Genomic DNA, 24158 nt, shown 5'->3' with positions numbered 1-24158 from the left:
ATGCGGCTCAGTCCAAAACGGGCTAATGTTAACTGTACCTCAACCTGAAAGTACCAGCTCAATAGAGACTAAACTCCTACTAATACTAGGGCTGCTCCATTATGGGTCAAAACTGAAACCAGGGTTATTATGTTTTTTTTAAAGATTGCACATTTACTTGAAACATATGGAATGTATTGCATGTAAAAGAAAAGTGGATTTAAACATAAAATGTACCTTATAATAACTATAAATTACTATATTTACTCGCGCTGTGTGTTTAATCCAGGGATTCCACTGAATGCCTGTGTTTTGCATGAACCACCATGATTGCATGAACCACTACCCTTCACCAATGCCATACAGCGGTGGAGGAAGAGTTTGACGGATGTTGTGCCTCTAGATCTCCATGACAACAAACTGTCAATGAGACGAGAGCTTGGTCTGAGGAACATGATTCAACCACCTGACCTCCTGATACCCTTTTTTCAAGGATGGATGGTCCACGCTCATACTCATACAGCATTTGTCCGATGAAGCCTTAACCAAAATGCATCATTGTGGCAAAACATGACGCATATATAAAGAATATTTTCCACAGTGAAGTAAACCAAAGCGATACGTAATCCACTTGAAATACATTGCCCTGCTTTCACACCAGTCCTTATAACAGGAGATTAGACTGCCTGCAGTTCTCCTTGTTTCTCACAGAAACTGCACCTGATAACAACATTTAAATAAAAGCCAAGATGTAATAATGACAAATAAGTTTGAAAGTATCAAAGGAAAGAAAATGACTGTGTGTAAACGCTGGGTACATGACGGGTGACTGTTAACATTTTGTTCAAACCTGAAATTAATTTCTCTTGGTGAGCGCCTTTCTTCCCTGCATGTAAATGTGCTCTGTGTTTGCTGAAGCAGTAATTTGCACCAATGGAAGAAAAAAAAGAAGAAGGGGGAAAAAAAGGGGGGGAACGCATGGCTTTGGAGACTAATTCTACTCCTCACTCCAAGTCTGCTCGTTTCAGGCCAACACAGTCATTTCCACACATCATTTTGTAATTTCCCTGCCAAGCATCCATGTTGTTCAGATAATGAATACTTGTACGTGCACATCTGAGCATCAATGTTGGACACATTTGGTCTTTTTGTTTTTTGAGGTTACTGATGATTACCCAATCTTTGACTTTCAAGAGACAGCAATAGTATTTTATCAAAGTACATCACTTTCGATACTTAGAATGAAGATGTATACAGTATATATAGGGAAGTTATATATATATTTCGTATGAAAGGATGCTAAAATCATGCACCAGCCTCAGCCACACACAACCAACTAAAGCTCCTGGACCAGAAATGTGGAGCTGTGTGGTTTTTTTTTTTTGCTGTTTCATTAAAAGCGATATAATACACACCTGGCAGCTGCACTAGTGGAACACATACTTCTTTTTTTTATATGTAAAACCCACAGTTTTTCCTCATTAGGGAACTGAAATGAGCTGCACAGTATCAGGGTGAAAAAAAAAAAAAAAAAAAAGCTTCATGCAAAAGTACAACGTGCATTTTAACAACTTCTTGCCCACAAAAAGGGAAGCAGTAGAAGCTACAGCATTTATGAAACTGTGATAATAACCACAGTCACAAATCTATGAGCTATTGCCTCTTTACATCAACCACTTTCATTGCCACTTAGTGGTGCCTCGTATGGCTTTTCCACAGTAATATCCCCACAGTGAAATTTATACAACTACGATAAAAGATTTTATTTATTTATTATTTTTTCGTCTTGGTACTTTTAATTTACTATTGTTTTAGAATATACAAAGCATGTAAGCAATGAAGTTGTTTGCACTGTTAGGAAACTAAATCCAGTCGAAGCTTTATCTTACTTTAAATGAACTTTAAAATACACGGACAAGCCTTAAACCACTGTTATTGATGGTTTAAAGACGAAACAGATTGATTTTACCTTGGATTTTAATAGATTTTTTCATGGATAATAGTGATTATGACCATAAAGCATTTGTGCATAAATATTTGAATTGAGATAATTAGGATTTTAATCAGGCAACAAAATGCATTACCTTTGCATAATGTGCCTCCTCTCTGACGAGAATCACTTGTTTATGTGCATGCTTTAGTTCGCTCCGAGGCTACTACTGTACGTGTCCTGCTGTGTGTGTGTGTGAGTGTGTGAGTCGAGTCATATCCAGACAGGTTGATTCATGGGCTTCATCCCTCCTATCGCGATGCCTATTGATCAGGCCCGGCTGTGGGCTGCTGCTGCCGCTGCCCGCGGCCTGGGAACCACAGAGCAGTTATCTCTAACAGATACACTGTGGCCACAGCATGCAGGGACACTCGGGCCCTGGGGCCTCACACAGTTTCGGCTGGGACGAAAATTGTGTGATTTATTTTCTGTATGTCTTCAAAGACAGCTGTTAATTACACATGAAGCTAAAAATAAGTATGCAGAGGTTGGAATAAAACCATTGTAAACATTTAACCTATAACAACAGAAGTATTTTTGACTTATTTTACAGTGTGTGGACGGCAAAGGTTTCACTTTTTTATCAATGTTCCAAAGTCCATTGATCTCTGTCTTAGTATTAATCTAATGCTTTTAATCCCAAAGGGGCAAATTCAATGTTTTTTGTCTATATCGCAGCCTTTCTACCTGCCTGTCACTTGTTTTTCCCTTTCGGTGACAGAAGTAATCTTTTTGCCTTGTGCAGTAGAAAAGCACATAATCAGATTGTTTTTCTACATTAACAGGGATCTGATTATATCTCTGCTGTGGCAAACGTACAATTTAATACCAGCCTTACAGCTCAGGTTGTGTGACATAGAGGAAAAACAGGAAGAGTGTTTATAAAGCAAATCCGCTGGAAGCTCAATGTCTGTCATCATGATGTATGAACGATCCGCATCAGTGCGCTATACTCTGTACAATGTTTACACAAAACACACACACATATATAGACACACATTCACAATATAAATGTAGAGTGAAAATGTGGTCAAAAAATAGAAAAAAAATGATCAGAAATGAAAATATAATAGAAGAATTTGAGAAAATGTGAGTTTTGAACATCAACATTTTGTAAATGTTCAGGCACATCAAGCTTTTTCAGTTTGTTTGGGTTGAAATAAGCTACTAATTTCATTTTGTCAAAATGATGGAGACCCCTAGTCTAAATACATCTTATCAAACAAAGAGGAAAAGAAAAATATGCATCATTAATAATGATGCAGCATAAACAGTGGAGCAGTATTTGTGTCTTATATTACAGGGAATTGAAAAGATTTCTTCTGTTTTTTTGAAAAAAATAGCTTCTCATCGGGATATGATTATCATGACCTTCAATAAACTATTAAATCATACACGTCTGGTGTCGATCAAGAATCATATAAACAATAAATAATCAAAGACATGAGACAAGGTGTCAGACCACACCTCCATTAAAGCAAACCCCGTCTCCAAACACCTCAGTCTTCTGTCAATATATTGCAGAACGACAATAAACCACATTCTGTGAAGCCGAACAACAGATGATGATAATCTCGCTCCGGTCTCAGACACACTTATCTTTGCACAGTGCTGCTGTGCACAGTTCACAAGGTGTGTGCACACTCTCTTACCACGTCTTTGCAGGAGTGGGGAGAGTTTGCTGCTAACTGTCTACCATCATCTGAAACCCACAGTCACACTGTCAACGGCCCTGAGGCAACACAGGGAAGCGTGAATGTCTCCGAGTGTGTGTGTGTGTGTGTGAGAGAGAGTACATGCCTAAGAAGATATACCTGCTTTAAAAGCATCACTTTGAATAGAAAAATAACTGTTAATACAGTACTGCAATGACAAGTATTGACCAATGATTCATACAAGTTGTTTACTTTGCATGCTAAGACAACTGAGAGCACGTACGACCGACTTCATCACATTACCACGGCTGTCAATAAATTAAAAACAATGAACCAATTAATCTCGCATTTTGAAATTCATTCGTCTAAATTAATCGCGATTAAAAGTTTTCTTTTCTTCTAGCGACTAAATTAATAAGACAATCAGACAGTGTGCATTTCAGACACCGTTGTGTAATTAAGTCTCTTTCTTTTTTAAACACAGAACTTTGTGCTTTCAACGAGACTCGGGTCTATCAAGTGTCAACCAGGTCATCTTAAAACAAAGGCTCAACGTGGATGACTGCCATCCTGCATGCAACAAGAACATGTGCTAACATCACAACCAAAGAATCAGAGAGAGAGAACGAAATGGAAGTCACCAGGCAGCTGCCACCATATTACGGACACTATCTGTGTTGGAGTGCCTCTTACTTTCCACTCGCTGGCAATGTCGAGGAATTCCTCTATGCAAGTCTCAGCAATTGCAAGACAAAGGATCGCAACTTTCCGTCATTGTCAACAAATTGTGCCGTGACACCCAGGTAGTTCCCGTCGCTCAGCATCTTAAAATGAAACCTTCCACCCAACAGTCCGTCACCTCTCTCCATCTTTAGCTACCACCTCTCTGTCTCTCCTATCTGACTGACTGCAGTCAAGTGACTGTTTCACGCAAATCATTTTCGGCTTTTGTGTCAGAGGTCAGCACACACCAGAACTTGCATTAACTGCACCACATCATTTTAACGCGTTAATCTCAGCTGTACTAATCACAAAGATTAAAGGGTTAACTTTGACGGCCCTACACATTACTGTCATCAGCAAACTCACAACACTTAAACCATTAAAATAAGACCATCTAAAGAAAATGCCAACATATTAGACCATTTTCCTTATGTGGGGAATGCTGTCTGTCCTTCTACTGTGTGCTGGTCACTTATAAACTATGTAATCAAATTAAGGAACCGATGTAGTCAGTTAAATTCATACGAGTGAAAGCGGCACTGATGTGTATGTGTGTGATGGCCTGTGATAATGTATGTGAGTGTCCCTGGGCAGCACCAAGCACCAGCTGTTGGTAATAAGCTGTGACTTTTAATGGACGCTCCCTCTAAGCTGTGGAAGCTACAGGGCAGCAAGGCTCATCTACAGCAGTGGCCTGGCTCTATACTCAGCAAACTCGCCTGCTGTTCCCATATTACAGCTACATTACTCCCCCAACCCTCACATAGTAGATCTTTGTCTCGCCACTCATGGAGTCAGATCGATGTAATAGATTTGTGAAGAACCTGACGAGCATTTAAATTAGTTTTGAGCTCCATAGGAAAAAAAGGCCATGGGGATGTTGTGTAAATCAGTCTCGGCGAGGAAATATGAACAGATATAAGAAGTTTGTTTGACTTGGGTAAAATATCGAAAAAAGCTCCAAGGTAAGGTGAAGATGGAAAGATGAAAAATATAGACTTTTCTTTCTTTATATGATGTTTACAGTGTTTCTACCTTGTGATATGTCTTTCAAGAGGAGACTCAAAAATTTATAATTAAAAAAAACAAAAAAAAAACAGGCGTATAACCTCACTGTCACTTTCCAGACACCACATTTTGTGCCTGTATCTAATCAATGTGAGCAATGTGACAGTCTGCCCTGAAGCGGTACAATTGTAAAGTTTTAGCTCTTCTTCAGTGTTGGATTTATCCAAGTATTAATTTTCTGTTAATTCAGTATTCAGTATCAGCATAGTTTCCCCCCCTGGTCTTTATAATTTATTCATTTTTATTTGTATATTCATGTTTCCACTGCCAGACTTTTTGGGAAACATCAACTCTTAAAAATCTGCCTCAACTCTTACTTTTATTGCTCGGAAATGATTGAAAAACCTCAAAGGCTGTGAATCGGATTCAAGATAATTAGAGGATATTTTGTCAATAAGTAAAACAAGATTTAGTCACATATTTTTTTGGAGAGAAAGAAATCAAATGTGAGCGTCGGTCAGTCTGTGCAACTTGTGTTTGATTGGGAGATTAGAGCAGTGGACTGCTCAGTGCTGTCTTACCAATTACTCTGAGGCTAATGGAAATGGACACGGTTAATCTTCAAATGCTGGCACCAGTGTGGATCTAACTGTTCTCCATCTTTATTCCTAATGTGGAGCCTCACACTTACACAGCTGGATACACTGAGCGTGATGATTATTATACACTGCGAACACATCATCATCCATAAGAGCATATTTTTTTTTACCTTTTTTTTGAAGCGGTTAAGATATTACACTTGAATCCATTTGTTTGAGGATGCTAAGAGTGAAACATAACAGCAGGCAGGTGTGACTGACTGACTGCCATTTCTGGGGTTTTTCAGTCTGTTACTAGTGGAAGAACATCAACACCAGTTACAGATTCACTGTCAGCGACACCAACACTTTCACATTTATCATCATTAGTATTAATCATGCCATTCTTGGCCCACCACAGTCACGCTGCCTGTGCAGCCTGACATTTTTGGCTTTGGCTTTGTATAATATGTGAAAGGGTCAAACCTTTTTTTTCCTTTTCTTTTTTTCTGCATCAAGTATGTACAGCCATCTTATCATATCATGGCCATATAATAACTTGTAATCCAAGCCTCCAAAACAAAGAATTGGAAATTTAAAGAGATGGTGTTTCAATCCTTTAACACCGAGTGTGTAGCAGATGACACGCATTATTGTAATTATGCCTTTGTTTGTTTTTGAGAAAAAAGTCAGCTCACTGTCAAAAAAAAAAAATCACTATAGAAATTCATTTAAATTATTCCTTAAGAGGTTTGCAAATATTTTCAATGGATCCTTGTTCAGGGTGATGCCGACTATTATGATGGTAAATTTCAAGTCATTCCGAGATACTTTTTGTTTTTGAGAAGAAAGTCAGTTCACTGTCAAAGTGCATCAGGGCAAATGGATCATATCCTGAATTTCAAAAGTTCATTAAAATTATTCCTTAAGAGGTTTGCAAATATTTTCAACGGATCCTTGTTCAGGGCGATGCCGACTATTATAATGGTAAATTTCAAGTCATTCCGAGATAATTTTTGTTTTTTTGAAGAAATTCAGATCACTATCAAAGTGCATCAGGGCAAATGGATCATATCCTGAAATTCAAAAATTAATTTAAATTATTCCTTAAGGGGTTTGCAAATATTATCAACGGATCCTTGTTCAGGGCGATGCCGACTATTATGATGGTAAATTTCAAGTCCTTCCGAGGTACTTTTTGTTTTTTTGAAGAAAGTCAGCTCACTGTCAAAGTGCATCAGGGCAAATGGATCATATCCTGAAATTCAAAAATTCATTTAAATTGTTCCTTAAGAGGTTTGCAAATATTTTCAACGGATTCTTGTTCAGAGCGATGCCGACTATTATGATGGTAAATTTCAAGTCATTCTGAGATACTTTTTGTTTTTGAGACTAAAGTCAGCTCACTGTCAAAGTGCATCAGGGCAAATGGATCATTTCCTGAATTTCAAAAATTCATTAAAATTATTCCTTAAGAGGTTTGCAAATACCTAAAGAAAGTAGGGCAAGTCTAATTGCAGTAATAGATGCCAATGAGGCTAAGGTGTGCTACTCTAATCTAAATGTATATATAAGGGTTAAAATAATATTACTGAACCACATCTGCCTATCATTTTCCACTCGATAAATCCATACAGCTTTGCGGCTTTCCACATTTGCTGCTTCAAGTTCCAATTTAAACCACCCTTGTGTTAAGACACAGTGAAGCATAAAATGACATAAATGGCGCCTCAAATGGAGCAAATGAGTGGCTGTTTAATTGCAGTGAGTTAAACTGGTTCCCTGTAAGAGGGGATGAGAGTTGGATGCCTTGATAGTAATTATCTCAGGTAGCTATCTCATTACAGGATGTAAATGTGACCACAGCCTTGGTTGTTACATTGGTTCATACTTCTGGGGCTGTACTGGTTAACACTTGGCGAGGAAAATAACTCAAATGTACCAGTTGTATTTCTAAGTAATAAGATAATGTGAGAGGTAACACCTTTTCTTGTATCTTAGGATAATACAGCTGAGGAACATACAGGAACAGTGAAAAGCTGGGTGACTTAGCAGGACGATAACCTTAAAGATAAAAGTACAAGCTACAACAGAATGACTTACAACAAACACGTTTTCCTGTCTGAGCTTTGACCTGAAGCCAACACAGAATGAACAGAATGAGCCACAACAACAGACATCAACCTGCTTCACATAAAGACTGACCACAGGTGGAAAGTAGTCAATGACACTTACTCGCATTACTGGAATTGAGTATGTTTGTGTAGTTGTGCTTTTTAAAGTCATTTTTTAAATGTATAATTTTGCTTTTACTGAAGTATGGTTACGCTATGAGGACAGGTGAAAGAGGAAGTTTAACATGAGTACATTTTTAGACAGTAAAATGTGATCAAAATAGTGGTACTTTTACTTGTACTTCAGTAAAATGTGATCAAAATATTGGTACTTTTACTTGTACTTCAGTAAAATGTGATCACAATACTGGTACTTGTAATTAAGTAAAATGTGTTCGAAATAGCGCTACTTTTACGAGTACTTCAGTAAAATGTGATCAAAATAATGGTACTTTTACTTGTACTTCAGTAAAATGTGATCAAAATAGTGGTAACTTTTACTTGTACTTCAGTAAAATGTGATCAAAATAGTGGTAACTTTTACTTGTACTTAAGTAAAATGTGATCAAATAGTGGTACATTTACTTGTACTTCAGTGAAATGTGATCAAAATAGTGGTACTTTTACTTGTAGTTCAGTAAAATGTGATCAAATAGTGGTACATTTACTTGTACTTAATTAAATGTGATCAAATAGTGGTACATTTACTTGTAATTCGGTGAAATGTGATCAAAATAGTGGTAGTTTTACTTGAGTAGAACATTTCTTTCCACCGTCATAACAATTAGCAAAAAACTAGGGAATCCAAATTTGTTCGCTTGCTCCCTCGCACTAAAAATTATAGACTAGGAGACAATTATACGACATACAGGTAAATTGAAATAGATTATTTGGGCATTGACTATTTTAAAGGGGTTTGTCATTTTCGACTGAGAGCATGAGCATGTTCCACTGAGAGTCACTCCACCTGCACTCCAACAAAGAGCTCGGGATCCCTAATTTCCTCATCCAAAATGTAGATGTGTGGTTGACTGAGCATGTGTGGTGAGCAGGCAAATCCATTTGCAGCATCTGCTTGGAGAGGATTCTGATGGCTCTGGCTGTAGTCTGACTTTGACAGCCAAGGGGGGGAGGGGGGGAGAGAGAGAGAGAGAGAGAGATGCTAATCATCTGAGAAGTACAAGGCTTGAAAGAGATGCATACTAAAGTACGCTGCTGCCTCTGGTAATGCCATTTTTTTTTTCCTTCTGAAAAATCAGGACAAAATCCAAAAGTAGGATAAGGATCACTCCTTGTAGTCCACCTTTACATCTAAAGGAAACCAATTATCTCTGCCACTACCTGATTTACAGCATGCCTGCCAGTTAAAAAAAAAAGGAACTAGACTATTGGTAGAAGAGCAACATTAACTTCCAGCAATTGTCAAACTCTTACTGGTGTGGAGGTGCATGTGACAAGGCCTCTAGGGAAGGATGTGTGCACACACACTACCCCAGTGCAGTCTGGTAGTAATCCAAACGACTGATCAAATTGTCACCAAACAAAAATTATCCGGTGTATTATGTATTAAGACCAATAAAAGCGACAGGACAATAATGCGACAATCGCAGGTTATTACTGACTGTCACACTGTCAAGAAGGAGATGACACAATTACATAGAAGGGTAATAATCTAATAAGAGTGTTCATCTTTGTATTTAAAGCAAACAACGACAACAAAATGCTATCCACCTGAAATGTTTAAACTAAAGCCTGAATGACTGCTTTGCTCAATAATTAAAGTATATAAAGTATGAGCAGCTCAGAAACGCCAAAGGCCTTAAAAAATGAGCAAAGAACATAACCACACATAGCACAACAGAAAGTAAAACTGTATTATCTGCTACGTCGCTGGTCTTAATTAAGAGGAAACTCAATTTGCACTGACAGCCCAGAACAAAATTTAATTCACATCTGTTTAGTCCCTCCCTCTTTCTGGATTATGATTATTGCAGCGTTAAGTACGCAGTCAGAAATGGGCGTTGTATTTGTCACTACTCTACTCTGCAACACAAGGTCAAACACGACCCAAACCAAGCCCCCAAAGTCCGCCCATGTGTCCAAGCAGCTACCACATTAGCATTCAGTGCTATTCATCAGAGCAATCATTCACTGGAAAACAGAAAACAAAAACTGATTTAACATATAAAGAACAAAAGACATGCCTGAGATGCCGCTTGCGAATAGCTCGCCCGCCACTGGATTGATTGAAAACCTCTTTATCACGACTGTGTGGCATGTTTTTCTCATTACATGCTACACATTCTGCTGTGCCGTAGATTACCGAGCGCACGTTTCATAATGCACGGTGGGTACTGCAGCGAGACAAAGCCAATTATTAGGAGGCGAGTGATAACACTGACACATCACTAAAGCACGAGTTGGCTGCGGCAAAGTGCTGCGAGCTCGAGTTTTTGAAAAACTTTACCCATCTCATTTTCCTCACTGTTTGGGTGAGGTGCCGCTACGTCCCATTAGTCTGTCCATCTCTGCTCTCCCTCTATCCGAAGTGAAAAGCCCCGCTCGCGTCTTCCACCCCTAATGATTCAAAACGAGATGCTGATAGAAAGCCACCGCACTGTGACATGTCAGCATATTTACAGATAAAGCCTCTGTCTGTGTTTTAATAAATGACTTAATGGTCCACAGCACATTAGGCCTTGTACACAACAACATGGAGGATGAAATAGAATTTGCTTATTATACAGTGTTAATGGGAAAGTCATTTTGAAATTAACTGCAACGAGGGGGGGAAACGTGGTACCTCCGCGAGGCACGCAATCATGACCACACCAGATACAGTGATAGTGACATCAATATCTATGCTAGACACATTAACTAATAATGGTTGAATTTATAACTGCATGCACACCACTCCTCAAGTCTTTTAACACTTAGTGCTCAAACGGCACAGATTGGCTGCACCGATGATAAATTACCATGTGAATAAAATACAACACTCCTTATATGGACATCCTGTCCTCTATTTTTGTTCATAAAAATGAGCCAAGCAAACTTCGAACTGTGCCACAGTTCTAAATGTCACGAATTGAATCCAAAAATGTGTGTACTTTTTGCTCAGGTATGTTTATAAAGTTGGTGAAAATGATAAAAATAACATATTTTCACCAGATTGCCTATAGTTTATGTATGGAAAAGTATATAAAACACTATATTGCACATTCGTATAGTCTCTGTGTATACGTTTTAACATAATGGAAATAGGCAGCCTAAATGCTCTGTTTTCTAAGAGTTAATGACAAACATACCCAAGTTAAGCTCACCGCCTCTGAGCCACTTTAATAAACTTCCGTGAACTTGAAAATGACACAGGAATAACTCATCAAATCCTGGCACCGCACAGAGCAACATGATTGGAACACAACTGTCCCTGTGCTCTCACACTGCTTCGTTAGCTAACTGAAACATTTACAATTTGCATTTACATTGGAAAGCAATGTGGTTTTTTTTATGAGATTTGCAAAATTGGGGGCTATGGCTTTTTGTCTTTTAACAGTAAACTCTTGGAAATCCCGCTCTCCAATATACACAATACAAAACAAATGAAAAGCAATGTAGTGGGCAATATCAAATAACTGCAGTGGATAAAGAATGAACAAAGAGAACAAAGACACGGCAAAAAAAAAAGAAAAGGCTGAGTACAAGAGTGATCTCTACTCGGCAGTTAGCAGATTCTCAAAAAATGTGTCCCATTGTTCATTTTAGATATAAAGAGAACATTGGGGATTGATTGTGTGCATGTAAATGTTCACAAACAACCCAAAGCCAGCCAGTCACTATAGTAACAGAGTGAGCACATACTCAAAGAAGTGCAAAAGGTGCCACAAAGTATAGAGCGAGGCCAACTTACCAGCTTGAGATGAGTCACCTGTGAGGGAGAAAAGAGAGAAAAAGACAAAAAAAAAAAGATGGATTAGTTCAGAGGGAGGAGCACAATGTCGCTTGAGTGAAAACGTAGATGAGATGTAACAGCAGGGGGGGAAAAGAAGGAAGAACATAATGACAGACGGGAAATAGCGTTCAAAAGGGTGTTTGTCTGGGGAACTGTGGGCGACAAAAGTACTGGATATGTTCATGAGGTTTCTGCTTTATTCATAAAAAAAATATAAGAAAACAAAGATAAAACAGGGACGTTCTGTGGCAACAGCTAAATTCTGAACGTTCATTTTCCACTTCTTTCCGCAAACAATCCCTCAATGGACTCAAATTGATTTTCTACAAACAATTTTCTTTAACCCAGCTGCAAATATAATGCATTTTAAGACGCCACATTAAAGCTCTTATAAACCGAAGGAATATTATTATTATTTTTCTTATTAAGGTGAGAAAATAAACAGAATTCAACAATTTAGTAGCATAGACACGTAGCAACTGAGTGGTTAATGGGTGCAGCATCACAGAAGCTATATTGTGTGTCTTGTAAGCTAACAAAGGCGGGACAGAACCTGACTCAAAATCCATTTGGGATTTACTTCCAATGTTCAATAAAGGTTCCAATTTAAAAAAATGTGTGTTTTTTAAAAAAAACAAAACAAACGTGCATAATTTTTATATGAAACATTGATCCACGCTGTCAGGTCAAATTCCTAATTAAACACTCGAGCTTGTACATCAGATGGCGGGTGTATTAAAGCGTACAGTGGTGGTAAAGATCAATTCTGGTTTGGAGAGCACATCCAATTAACTTGAGAAATGCACCACTCTTTTTTTTTTTTTATTATTATTATTTTTGAGAATAGCTCCAATTTTTCTGCAACAGCTGCAAAAAGAAATAAAAAATAATAATTTAAATGCCAAAACAGTTGTGTTGTGCCTGTGTGGAATAGAATGGTAAAAAAAAGTTCTCTTCGTTTGTGACAACTTTTCAGAGGTGCAGTATTTTTAGTCGACGACATGACAGCGTATCCTTGAATGACCTTGGATCACTGAGGAAATAATGAACAACTCCAGTGCTGTGTGTTTTATTGACACTGCTGCATCACTGTTGAAGTCACACTATGTGTATTTTTCATATGGCACAAGGGGGAAAATAATATTTTTTTAAGTGAAATGTGAAGGTTTGAAATGTTTACCAATATATGTGAAGCCCAGAACAAAAATCTATTTAGAGGGACACATATTATAAAACACAACACGTTAGTTGGAGCTGCTGGTTAGAGTTCCATTTCCTTGCTGCCAGCCATGAATACAGTGGCTCAGGACAGGTTGTCATCCTCATTGGCGACCGGCTACAACTCCATGTCCAAGGTGAAAAACAAGCCTCTTCAGTCCCGACACATGGAACACGGCAGAAATGCCAGCCGGAACAGATGGAGCACATCGGGTTCTTTGACTTCGCAGTGCCTTAGTCTTGATCTACAGTCCAGGCACAAGAGCTGAGGCAGAGCTTAAGTCCAAAAGTGGTGGACGGAGTCCACGGCAGACGGACAAGGTGCCAGAGGACTGAGCACAATCAATAGGCTTCAGTCTCTCAGGCCTTGTTTGTTAATGTCCTGGATTTTGACAGGGATTTTTTCCCAATTCCCAAACGGTATCTGCTCGCTCTGATATCGACAAACATGTTCTAACACATGGATTGTGTGTGTGTGTGTGTGTGTGTGTGTGTGTGTACCACCCTAACCTATCCAAGGCCACATCGAGCAGACGACAGGAGAAATAAAGACCTACAGAGCAGTAAACATCCTCCTATGTAATCACAAGTCACGGCAGTTGTGTAGAAATATAAAGTTATGGCAGCCATGCCATCTTTACAGTGGTGAGCACAGAGCCGTGTGGAGCTTTTTTTTTTTTTCTTTGATGATATATCATCCCGGAGAGTTTGAAAGGCCTCGGGGGCAGTAATATAAAGTCTCCAGTGACCCCTGTAGTATAGTAAATAACCACAGCTGGACGCCAACAACAGCTCGGTGTACGGTATTTCATGAGGGGGGGAAAAGGTTGCTGAGCTGCAGCGACAGTAACAGTAACAGCGGGCTCTCAAACTGTGTTGGCGTTTACAGGCCACATTCTGCTCACAGTCTTTTATGACACCCGCCATTACACACAACAAAACATTTGACGTTTGTGCGACCGCGGGGCCATCGGTGAAAACGAGAAGCGGCGACCAAGCGGCGACCAAGCGGCGACCAAGCTGCGCCCGCACACGCGCCGCAGCCAATCTTACACCTTTCTCGCTCAAAGCTAAGAAGCTGTGACCCTTTTTCTTCTGCTTTCAATTTGGTTTCCGTCTCTTACCGCACACTCCACGGCGCGGCTCTCAGCAACACTGAGCTGTTACGACTCTGCTTAATCGATGGATACTGGAAAAGCAGAGAAATAGAGCTTTGCGCCCATATACTTGTCATTACGGTAGAACCTCAGGACTTCTGCCGAACGACCGTCCAATCATCGCAGTTCCTAAACGGTTCAGTAACTGCCAGATATCGAAAGTGAATGTTATCTTGGAAAATGGAGCAGAAAGGGGCGGAAGCACCCACTCATTGAACATATTTTTCACAATAATATAGCCATAAAAATCAATATAAATCATGGTCATAAGAGGGTTAAATTTCTTTAGGCCGACATTTTAAAACCACACGTTTTCTGTGGATGCACCTTTTTAATGTTTAAATTGCGACTGGCAGCTTTTAAATAACTCTATGTAGGTTTTTAAGTTCATGGTAGACCGCCCTGATTTTAGCACATTCAAATAATAAAGTCATCATCAGAGGAGCTTGACTCGACCGCTGTGATTCAACCATGATGAAATTGGTAAGCAAAGAGCAGAGCTTCCGATAAACAGAAGTATAAAAGCTTGTTTTTGCAATTCAGGTTTATCTTTAAAACGCAGCAGCACTGAAAACCAGCGCGAGTTAAAGAGTTAGGTTAACGCCATTAAAATGTATTCACTTTAGTCCACAAAACACCGTTATTTAGCTGTAACTGTAATGTCCTCAGAGGATGTTAATTAACATTATTTGTTGGCAAAATAGATTTTAAATATTTGATCAAAACTCGACTGCGTTGTGTGTTTACTAAGACTAGAAAAAGAACGCTGATTACATTAGCTTAACAACCTCTGCATTGGACATGTACCCATTTCAAAATTTGTATTTGTTTAAAAAAGTTTTTCTTGGTCTTAGACTAAACTGTTTGTATTCTATAAATCTTCACGAATGCTCAGGTTTCTCTGAATGTGACCTTACATCACAATTAGAGCCAACATCTAAGAGATGTGTCTTTATTATGATGGCTTGCATCCTACTTTGTTGTTTATTTATTTGTAAATAGTCTGTGATTTCCACTTGGTATTGGGATCCATTCTATTTTTATTTTGTGAATTGTTTTGCTAATATATGCACCTCCTCCTCCTCTACCTGGCAGCTGCACGTCTGTCTGTTTGACAGTTGAAATAAATACAAATTATAATAGTGTTTCAACACAAGTTCAAATAATCTCAAAGATCTTTAAGATTCAAGAGGGAACAACAAGTTGTTGTCATTTATCTTTGGCACTCTTTCTTTGTTTGAGAACCAGCAAAAAATAGAATAGAATAGAATTTAGGAGGCAATCTCAAAGCTTTCAGACCTGGTTGATTTGGTCCCAGCTGTAGTTACTCGTGGTTACAGCAAAAAATGCAGTTTGATGTGGCAGGTCACACAATTCTGACGGCAGCAGAACAAACGGCAGAAAGTAAATGCTGAGGTCTCGGACAAACGTGTCACGTTGCTTTTTTTGTATTTACATGATCCGAGTCAGCTCGTGTTTGCTCGTAAAGCAGCCGTAGGAAAAAATATTTAGTTTGCATTAGTAGCAATGTAATACGAGCAGAAACAAACAGAAAAAAAGGATTTGCAAATTCAACTGGGAGTGCATGGAGACAGGGCAGGTAATTTAGCATCCACTCAATCCTCAAGAGACATGCGCAAAGAAATCTATACACATACTCTCACGCAGAGGTGACAGCACAACTGCTGGAATGACTTTGTGCTTATTTTCCACAACAGTGAGCAAACAAGGGGAAAAACTGGCTGGCATTCTGCCTTAATTGAGATCATATTACTGGTGGATTTCACCTAATATGCTAAATGGACAGAAACAGGAGGCCGCTGATATTCGCCGCACTCTCGATCTGAGCGGGAGACATAACGTCCCTGGAAGCCTTTGTTAGAAGTTCACCACAGAGACTGCCAAAACTGTGCGTGCTTTCATAATGGAAAATGAAATGTTATAGCGAATAATAATAAAAATAATAATAACCACACATTCACTGAGCACAGCGGACGCAGTGAAGGTGTCATAGAGAGATGATGACAAGAATGTGTCATACCAACATTTAACACGCAGCACTTTCGGAGTTGCCAGACAATAAATGGGTCCCTGTCCTGACACTCAGTCTTCAGTGAGTATCTTCCACGTCCTAAACTCATGCGTTAGTGTATAAAAATGGCAGTGCTGATAAAATTGTCTGTGAATAACTAAGCAGTTAGGTAAATTACAGTCAGTGTGTTTACATATATATTAAAAGTCCAATTTTCAGACTAAGACAATTACTGAGTTTTCCTAATGTCATGTAAACAACATTAGTCTGACTAAAATCGAGCTAATCTTAGTCGGACTTACATACCTGGATAATGTGATTCATAGTCTGATTACTCATGCATGTATTTGCTTAGTCAGACTGGGCGTTCTGCGCATGTACCAATATTTACTTCCTGGTCTTTGACACAGAAGAAGAAGGAGATGACGCATAAACTGCAGGCATCTTTCTTTGGACAACACAGTGACCACAAGAGCCATGCTCCATCTAATTTGGATCACGATTAACACGTACAGGAGGTACGAAACATACAAAAGCCCCGCATGATCCATCTCACCGTCCTTTGGTTGTTTTTCTGTGACGTAAAGGTCAACAGGAAACTGATTAAATACACACTATATTATAGAGAGCTACGGAGGTGGAGTCAGAAGTACACGGCCAATTATCTGATTTTCTCCTCCGCATGTGTACTCAGAATCTGCAAGTTGTCCAATTACCCGACTTAGTCGGACTATGGCCTTAGCTTGATTAAACTCTAAAAGAACTGATTGATGCATGTTAGACATATGACTACACTACTACTGCTGATAATAATAAGTATTAAGCTGTGCAATGAATACAAATTGGACTATTAATCCGTCCAGTTCACTGCAGCCTCACATTTCTCTTCTTGGATGTCAGGAACATAGATGTGGTCTTCTGCTGTTTTGGACATCCACATCCCATGTGCTGTCAATTCGGAGATGTTTTTCCCGCTAACCACAGCTGTTAAAAGTGGTTATCAAAGTTACCATTGCCTTCTTCTGTCGGCTCCTAACAGTCCGCCAGTCGTTCTCCACTGAGCTCTATCATCAACAAGGCGTTTCCATTCCCAAAACTGCCACTCACTCGTTTGTTTTTCATCCATCCTGACTACATTTCCTGCGACTAGTGCGTGTGTGCAAGAATCTCGGAGATTAGCAATTGCAGAAATTCTCAAGAAAGGATGTGTGGAACCGACAATCATGTCACAGTGAATGTCTTGTATCAAATATGTGGAGGTCTGACGTGCACCTTAACCAAAGCTCTTGTCCTGACGAGTGCACAATAACAGGATGATTTGTTTGCATGGAATAAATCTGATCCATGAGGTGTTCTTACGAGTTAAAAAATACACAATTTATAACAACAACAAAAGATACTCCGTTGTACAACTACTACATGTTCTCCATTAACAAGAGGAGAGGGATACTGGCTAAAAAGAAAAAGAAATAACAACTTTTTCCAAATCAAATTAAAGTAATTTATTGTTCCGATCTACATAATTTGAGGGCTAGATTTATCAAATGGGTTCCAAATAAGGTGCAGCACTTAAGCTTTGCAGAGTTAAATATGAGGTAAAAATATTCATCTAACCAAGTGCGAAGAACATCATGGTGATGTGGAGATAGTTTTTATTTATTAAATCAGGGAAAGGAGATCAGTATCTGTGACATCCAGTACATCCCTCCAATTTCCTCTGAAGATGTTACAAACACGTAATCATACTGTCTGGTGCATAAATCTAATTTTAAAATGCAGTACTCTTGTGTTTGGAAGTGATTCAATGAGCGATGAACGAGGCAAAATCTGTATTTATTTCAGTTTTGACGAAGTTAGCTCAACTTTGTTTTGACTAAAATGTATTGCCAAGCTCTGCAACACTGTTATATTGTTAACGAACCACCTGATTTGTGGTAAAACATTACTAAAATAGCATATATTAAAAGGGAGTGAGAGAATAATCTAGGTTGCAGTGACTTTCGCTGAAATAAACAAAGCTAAATTAAAAACTTTTCCCATTCTGCCTCTTAATCTCCACTTTTCTGTTTCTCTTCAACAGCTTCTCACTCCTGATTTTATCATCACCTGTCCAATTATCATGTTATTTTTAAGTAAAGAAAAAAAAAGTGTGCAGTGAATATATGAATATATCTTTTTTTCCTTTAAAAAAAAAAAAAAAAAGGAAGCCAATAAAAAGTTCTACCATTGATGTGAAATTACAGTATGATTTGTGGCCTTAAATCTCAATGAAAAGTGTGCTGTTATTTAAAAAAATAAAATAAAATAAAATAATAATTCACTTCTAAAGGTCAGGTCAGTAAGTATTCAACTCGCTCTGTGTGCACAATCCACCAATTCATCTATTTTTTTACTGCTTTGGATATCAAGAAGTATTCAAACTATCTAAAAAATATAAAAAAAAACATACTTTAAGTCCAATAACATTAAACAAAAAAGGACGGCAATGCCAGGTCCTGAAAAAGAAGCTAAATCTGTGAAAACCACAGCATCTTGGCGAAAGGAAAACCATATATATATAACCTCACTCCACTCCACTGCAACTTTTCAAAGAACAGAAGACTGAAAGGAGTGAAAGTATAAAGCAGAGACTTGGGTCATGTATGCACCATAATATCCAGCCCAAAGGTGGGCTATTGTGCTTTATAGAGAGAGGGAATAAGAAACGCTCCGCCATCCTGAAAGAAAAAACTTGTCGGCTTCTTCCGTGTGAAGCAGCCGCGGATTTCTGTAATCATACAAAGATGGAGTCTTCACCTCCACGTGTGCTCACTTCTCCTCTGGACATGAGGGAAGTTAACTGTCACGCTTTGAAGCCTTCTTTAATCTCAGGGCTTACAACATCGAGCCCGAGAGGTTCTGACGGTGTTCCCAGTCGGACTGGGCGTCAAACTAAAATAAAAGCATCCTTTAAGGGGGGGAATTCAGGGAATAATAGTTCCTGGCTCAACAAGCACAAGTGGCAGTGCATCTTCACATCTAACTAATTTAATTTAATTTTAGCCATGGATGAAAGTTACATTACATTATAGCCTTTACTCCATGTTTCTACTGTCACACCAACACTGATGAGGTGTGGAGAAAGGGGGAAGTGTCTCTGTGTAGGCACACAGTGTTTGATACAGCTTACTGAGCACTGTTGTAGCCCTTGCACCGAAGTCCAATGCGCATGATGTAATTTGTGGTGTTATTTCACCTCCGTCTTTAAACTTTGTTGGTAAAAAAAAAAAAAATCAACTCAATAATTTATTGAGTCTATAATTTATAGAGTTCTCTGGCGTGGAGCAGTGGTGGTTGCTGGTCTTTAAAACAAGGGGAAGCTCATTTCAGGCCCAGTTATTTGTAGATAAATTCTGTAGAACAAGGAAATGTGCTAATTATGTGAAACTAATATGGTGTAATAGTGTTTAATAGTGTTTAATAGTATTACTGTATATATTTTTTCATAATGTACATTTTTTTAAGTGCAATATATTGTCATTTTCATACTGTCAAATTTTTTATACTGTAGTTTTCTCATCAGTGCAATATCCATATCCTTATTTAACATCCTTATTTAATAGCTCAGCCTTGTTTCCTTACACTATAAATACCATGTGCATACTGTGTATATTCTGCAGACCGGTTGTAATGTACATTCTACATTCTATTTTTAAACCTATTTTTATAGTCAGTGTTAATATCTTTATATATTGTACTTTATATATTCTATTTCTTTTTGGTAATGCATGTTTATTATTTATTATCCTTATCTTTATTGTCTTGCTGCTGTAACACTGGAAATTTCCCCACTGCGGGGCGAATAAAGGACTATCTTATCTTATCTTATCTTATGTACTGTATACAGACGAAAATGGAGCTAAAATGCGAGCAAATAACACACAAAGACCAGCTATTTGTCTACAGACTTCCATCTCAAAATCTACACAGGACTGAAGCTGAGCTTCCATGGAAGTTGCGTCTTTGCCGCATTTGTCCAATCAATTGGATGACATTTTGGAACATTTCTACACCGAGGAAATGTCCGCAATGGGACTAGTAACAGCGCTTAAATGTTGGGCATGATCCGTAGACGCTATCACTATTTTTTATCGCTATTTTGTGGGGGGCTGAGCTGCCTTGGCGGAAGTCTGTGCTCTCCGAGTGCTTTTCTAGTTATTATTGTTCCATAGGGAGCAGTTGAAGCCGAGCAGTTTTAATGCGGAGGCTGCGACAGGAATATGAAAAATCACGTAAGACGACCCGTCATGCGTGATAAACAGCCAATTCTGAGGGAACCAGTGACAGGTTCTAATCGCATCCTAGCGCACGTTTAGTAGTGAAATGTAAATACAACACAGAACATGTTTGATGACATTTTAGAGAAAGAAATCCAACTGTTAACTGCTTGAGGGAAATAATAATGAATAAATTCCCCTATAGTGTTCAGAGTGGGACAATTTGCACATATGCTCCGCTCCATTGTGCTGTTAAAATGTGTGTTGGTACCGCCACACATCAAGCTGTCTGCGTATCCCAGTGACCTTGAAGGAGCCTGCCTCTGATCTGACATGGTACCTCTTAGTTGTTGGGTGATGCTTGAAGCCAGTGTTTGGCCAAAGCTTCACGCACACACATACAACACACACTCACACACACACACACACACACACTGATCCCCTTCTACTCGTGCCTCTGCACACCTCTTTCCAAGACCCTAGTCCTCGCTCTAATCCGCTGGACTCGATGCTGAGGCTGCATCCCGGTAATTCACCAAATCCCCTTCTGCTCCCCTCAGCCAATACCTCTCCTCTGATGTGAAGTGCTACTTGACGGAGTACATGCCAACACACACAAATCATACAGTGTATACACACTTGCATGTATGATATGTAAAAAAAGCAGGCATTTACTTTTTTTTTTTTTTGCAGTTGATGGAACGTTAGCATTTAGTGTCTCTGTAATCCTCATTTAATCGCTGATTTCATTAGATGCTTTGTTTATTCCTCCCTGAGAGACAACAAAAAGAGGCCAAAAAGAACAATGTGCAATCTCTACCTGCCACTGAATCTGTGAACACGTCAGACAAGAACAAGTTGGGGTTTTTTTTTGGTTTTTTTTCTGTCCACAAAGACACGTTTGTTACTCACGAGTCTGGTCGATCATTTTTCCGCGTGCAAGAACAACAATCGTACGCAGATATGTAATTACTCTGCAATTACTGGTGGCAAACCACACTGCATATAATGCACACATCACACATTACTGTCAAACACTAACAATCTATCCTCGTTCCTCGTGACAGCATCTTATTAAGCAGCGTACAGTAATCGGCGTGCGTCGCTGAACGTTGCCATGTTGCGTTTTCTTTTTTTTCTTTTTTTTTTTAATGGTTGGATTTTGTCAGACGGTTATTATCTGTATGATAAACGGATTTAATCAGCCGCTCAGCTGGATAAGGGCCACAGTCTTGCTGTTTGTTTGAAAAAGGTAAGAATAAAAATAGGCAAGGAAGGTACTTGAGTGAAGGAAACCTAACCCATACGTAATGTTTTTTAACGTCCTAGAGAATGACCTGTAGGTGGACACGAGGAACAAATGAGAAAGGAAGTAGAATAATTTGACCGCAAAATGAAGGATTTCATAAGGTATGAGTCATCAAAGCAGAATAAAGATGACGCAGCCACGTTTGAGTATGCTTTATTAACAAGGGCACTTTGTAATTGCTGGAGTGGCCTGCCATCAAGGCCTTCTTCTCTCTGTTCCATTATGATTAGTCGGCTTGTTTTTTTTTTTTTCTTTTTAGATGCGATCAGACATAATATTGCAGTGCTCCGCCAGAGTTAATGATCTGCGGGTACTGTTACCGAGCTCTGCTGCTTGATTAAATTATTCACTTAATTTCAGTATTAGTTGATTAATCTTCCAATTTATTGGCCGAGTCAAAGGGATTGTAACTTAAACTTGACTGCTCTGATACTGTGATACTGATTACTTACTACAGTAATAACGGGTTAAACCAACCCTAACCCCACAGTGTATCTTAGAACTCTCAGGGTTAGAAACAGTTAAATCACAACCTAAAGTTGACAATTCACGATAGCGATTAACAAAAATACCCAAGTTTATACATTTACAATTAAATGTTATTATCTGTGGTAAAGGTTATTATAAGACTAATGATTAATTCACTCATTTAATGATACTCAAGTCATTTTATTCTGGAGCTTTTTAATCAAGTGCTTTCCGTTAAGCAATTAGTTGAAGGCCAGTTTTGCCCATTTTTTCCCCCACTTGAAGTATACACTTAAAATTATTAAGATGCTGCTGTGTTTGTTTAATTCCACCAAATTTGACCAGTTTTTTTATTTATTTAATTTTATTCAGATCTTTTACTGATAAAACTTGACATAAACACAGTAAAGAGCAGTTTTATCTCATATTTATAAACACATTAATCTGTGGAAATAAGTAAAAACATGTATATATATTTCTGGGCGAAGTGGCCCTTTAAACGCTGAACAACACAATGTCTATATAAATGCTTGTTGGGGTTAAACTGCTTTTCGTTTAGCACTTAATTGAAGGCCAGTTTCACCCATTTCTCCCACAATTGAAGTATACACTTCAAATCGTTAAGATGCTGCTGTGTTTTTTTAGTTCCACCAATTTTGACCAGTTTGTCTTTAGTTTTTCTTAATTTATATTATTTTAGTCAGATCGTTTACTCATAAAACTTGACAGAAACACAGTAAAGAGCAGTTTTATCTCACATTTATAACATATTTATCTCTGGAAATAAGTAAAAAAAAAATATATATATATATTTGGGCGAAGTGGCCCTTTAACCACTGAGCAACATTGCTAAGAAAATTGCTATATAAATGCTTGTTGGGTTTTAAGTGCTTTTAGTTTAGCACTTAGTTGAAGGCCAGTTTCACCCATTATTTCTTCCACTTGAAGTATACAATTAAAATCATTAAGATGCTGCTGTGTTTGTTTAATTCCACCAAATTTGACCAGTTTCTCTTTATTTTTTTTATTTATTTTATTTTATTCAGATCTTTTCCCCATAAAACTTGACAGAAACACAGTAAAGTTTATCTCAAATCTCATTTCTGGAAATAAGCACAACAAATATTATATTTTTGAGCAAAGTGGCCCTTTAACAGCTGAGTAACATTGCTAAAAAATTGCTATAAATAAGGTTTGCGTTGTTGTTATAATAATTATTGTAAATAAGATTGTACTTTCTCTTAACACACAAAACCTACAAATTACTTCATTCCAAAGGTATTATGTACACATATGTCCCTGCGCCGCATCAATACGTAAATTAAATTCAGTATTGATGCTTTTTTTTTTTTCCATTGGGGCTTATATTGAACCATTGCTTGTTGTGTATACCTGCAATCATTTATGTATATATAGCAGTATGGATATTGATTAGACCTCCGAGTATCGAAGGGAATACCTAAACAGACAGACGAATGTGTAGCCACAGAGATAAAGAGAACATTGAACATTGTTTGAATAAGCAGCGTCTGTGCACTGTTCTACTCCAGATTTCCTCAGGAGGGCATTGTTGTAAAAAGCTATACCCTCAACACAGAGGCACTTCAGGAGCAGTGCAGGTGAAACAAGAATAGCCACCAGCAGAAGCAGGTCCACCGCATGAATATGCAGCCAGCTCTGGATTAAAGCTGTGATTTTATTATATATCATTTTAAAAGG

General features: G+C 38.4%; 1 protein-coding gene across 1 annotated transcript in view; it reads right to left on the bottom strand.

Moving 5' to 3' along the window:
• nrxn2b (neurexin 2b) overlaps window positions 1-24158 on the bottom strand; it is a gene marked incomplete at its 3' end in the record, with an annotated part of 516377 nt that overhangs the window by 389006 nt on the left and 103213 nt on the right. The window contains exon 3 of the mRNA XM_083910752.1: window positions 11958-11975. Within this exon, the coding sequence (XP_083766878.1) occupies window positions 11958-11975 (18 nt within the window). The remainder of the gene's footprint in view (window positions 1-11957; window positions 11976-24158) is intronic.

Source organism: Microchirus variegatus (genome assembly GCF_963457635.1).
Source record: "Microchirus variegatus genome assembly, chromosome: 2".
In the NCBI taxonomy this organism is placed as follows: Eukaryota; Metazoa; Chordata; class Actinopteri; order Pleuronectiformes; family Soleidae; genus Microchirus; species Microchirus variegatus.
This window is presented reverse-complemented; position numbering and strand designations above follow the sequence as displayed.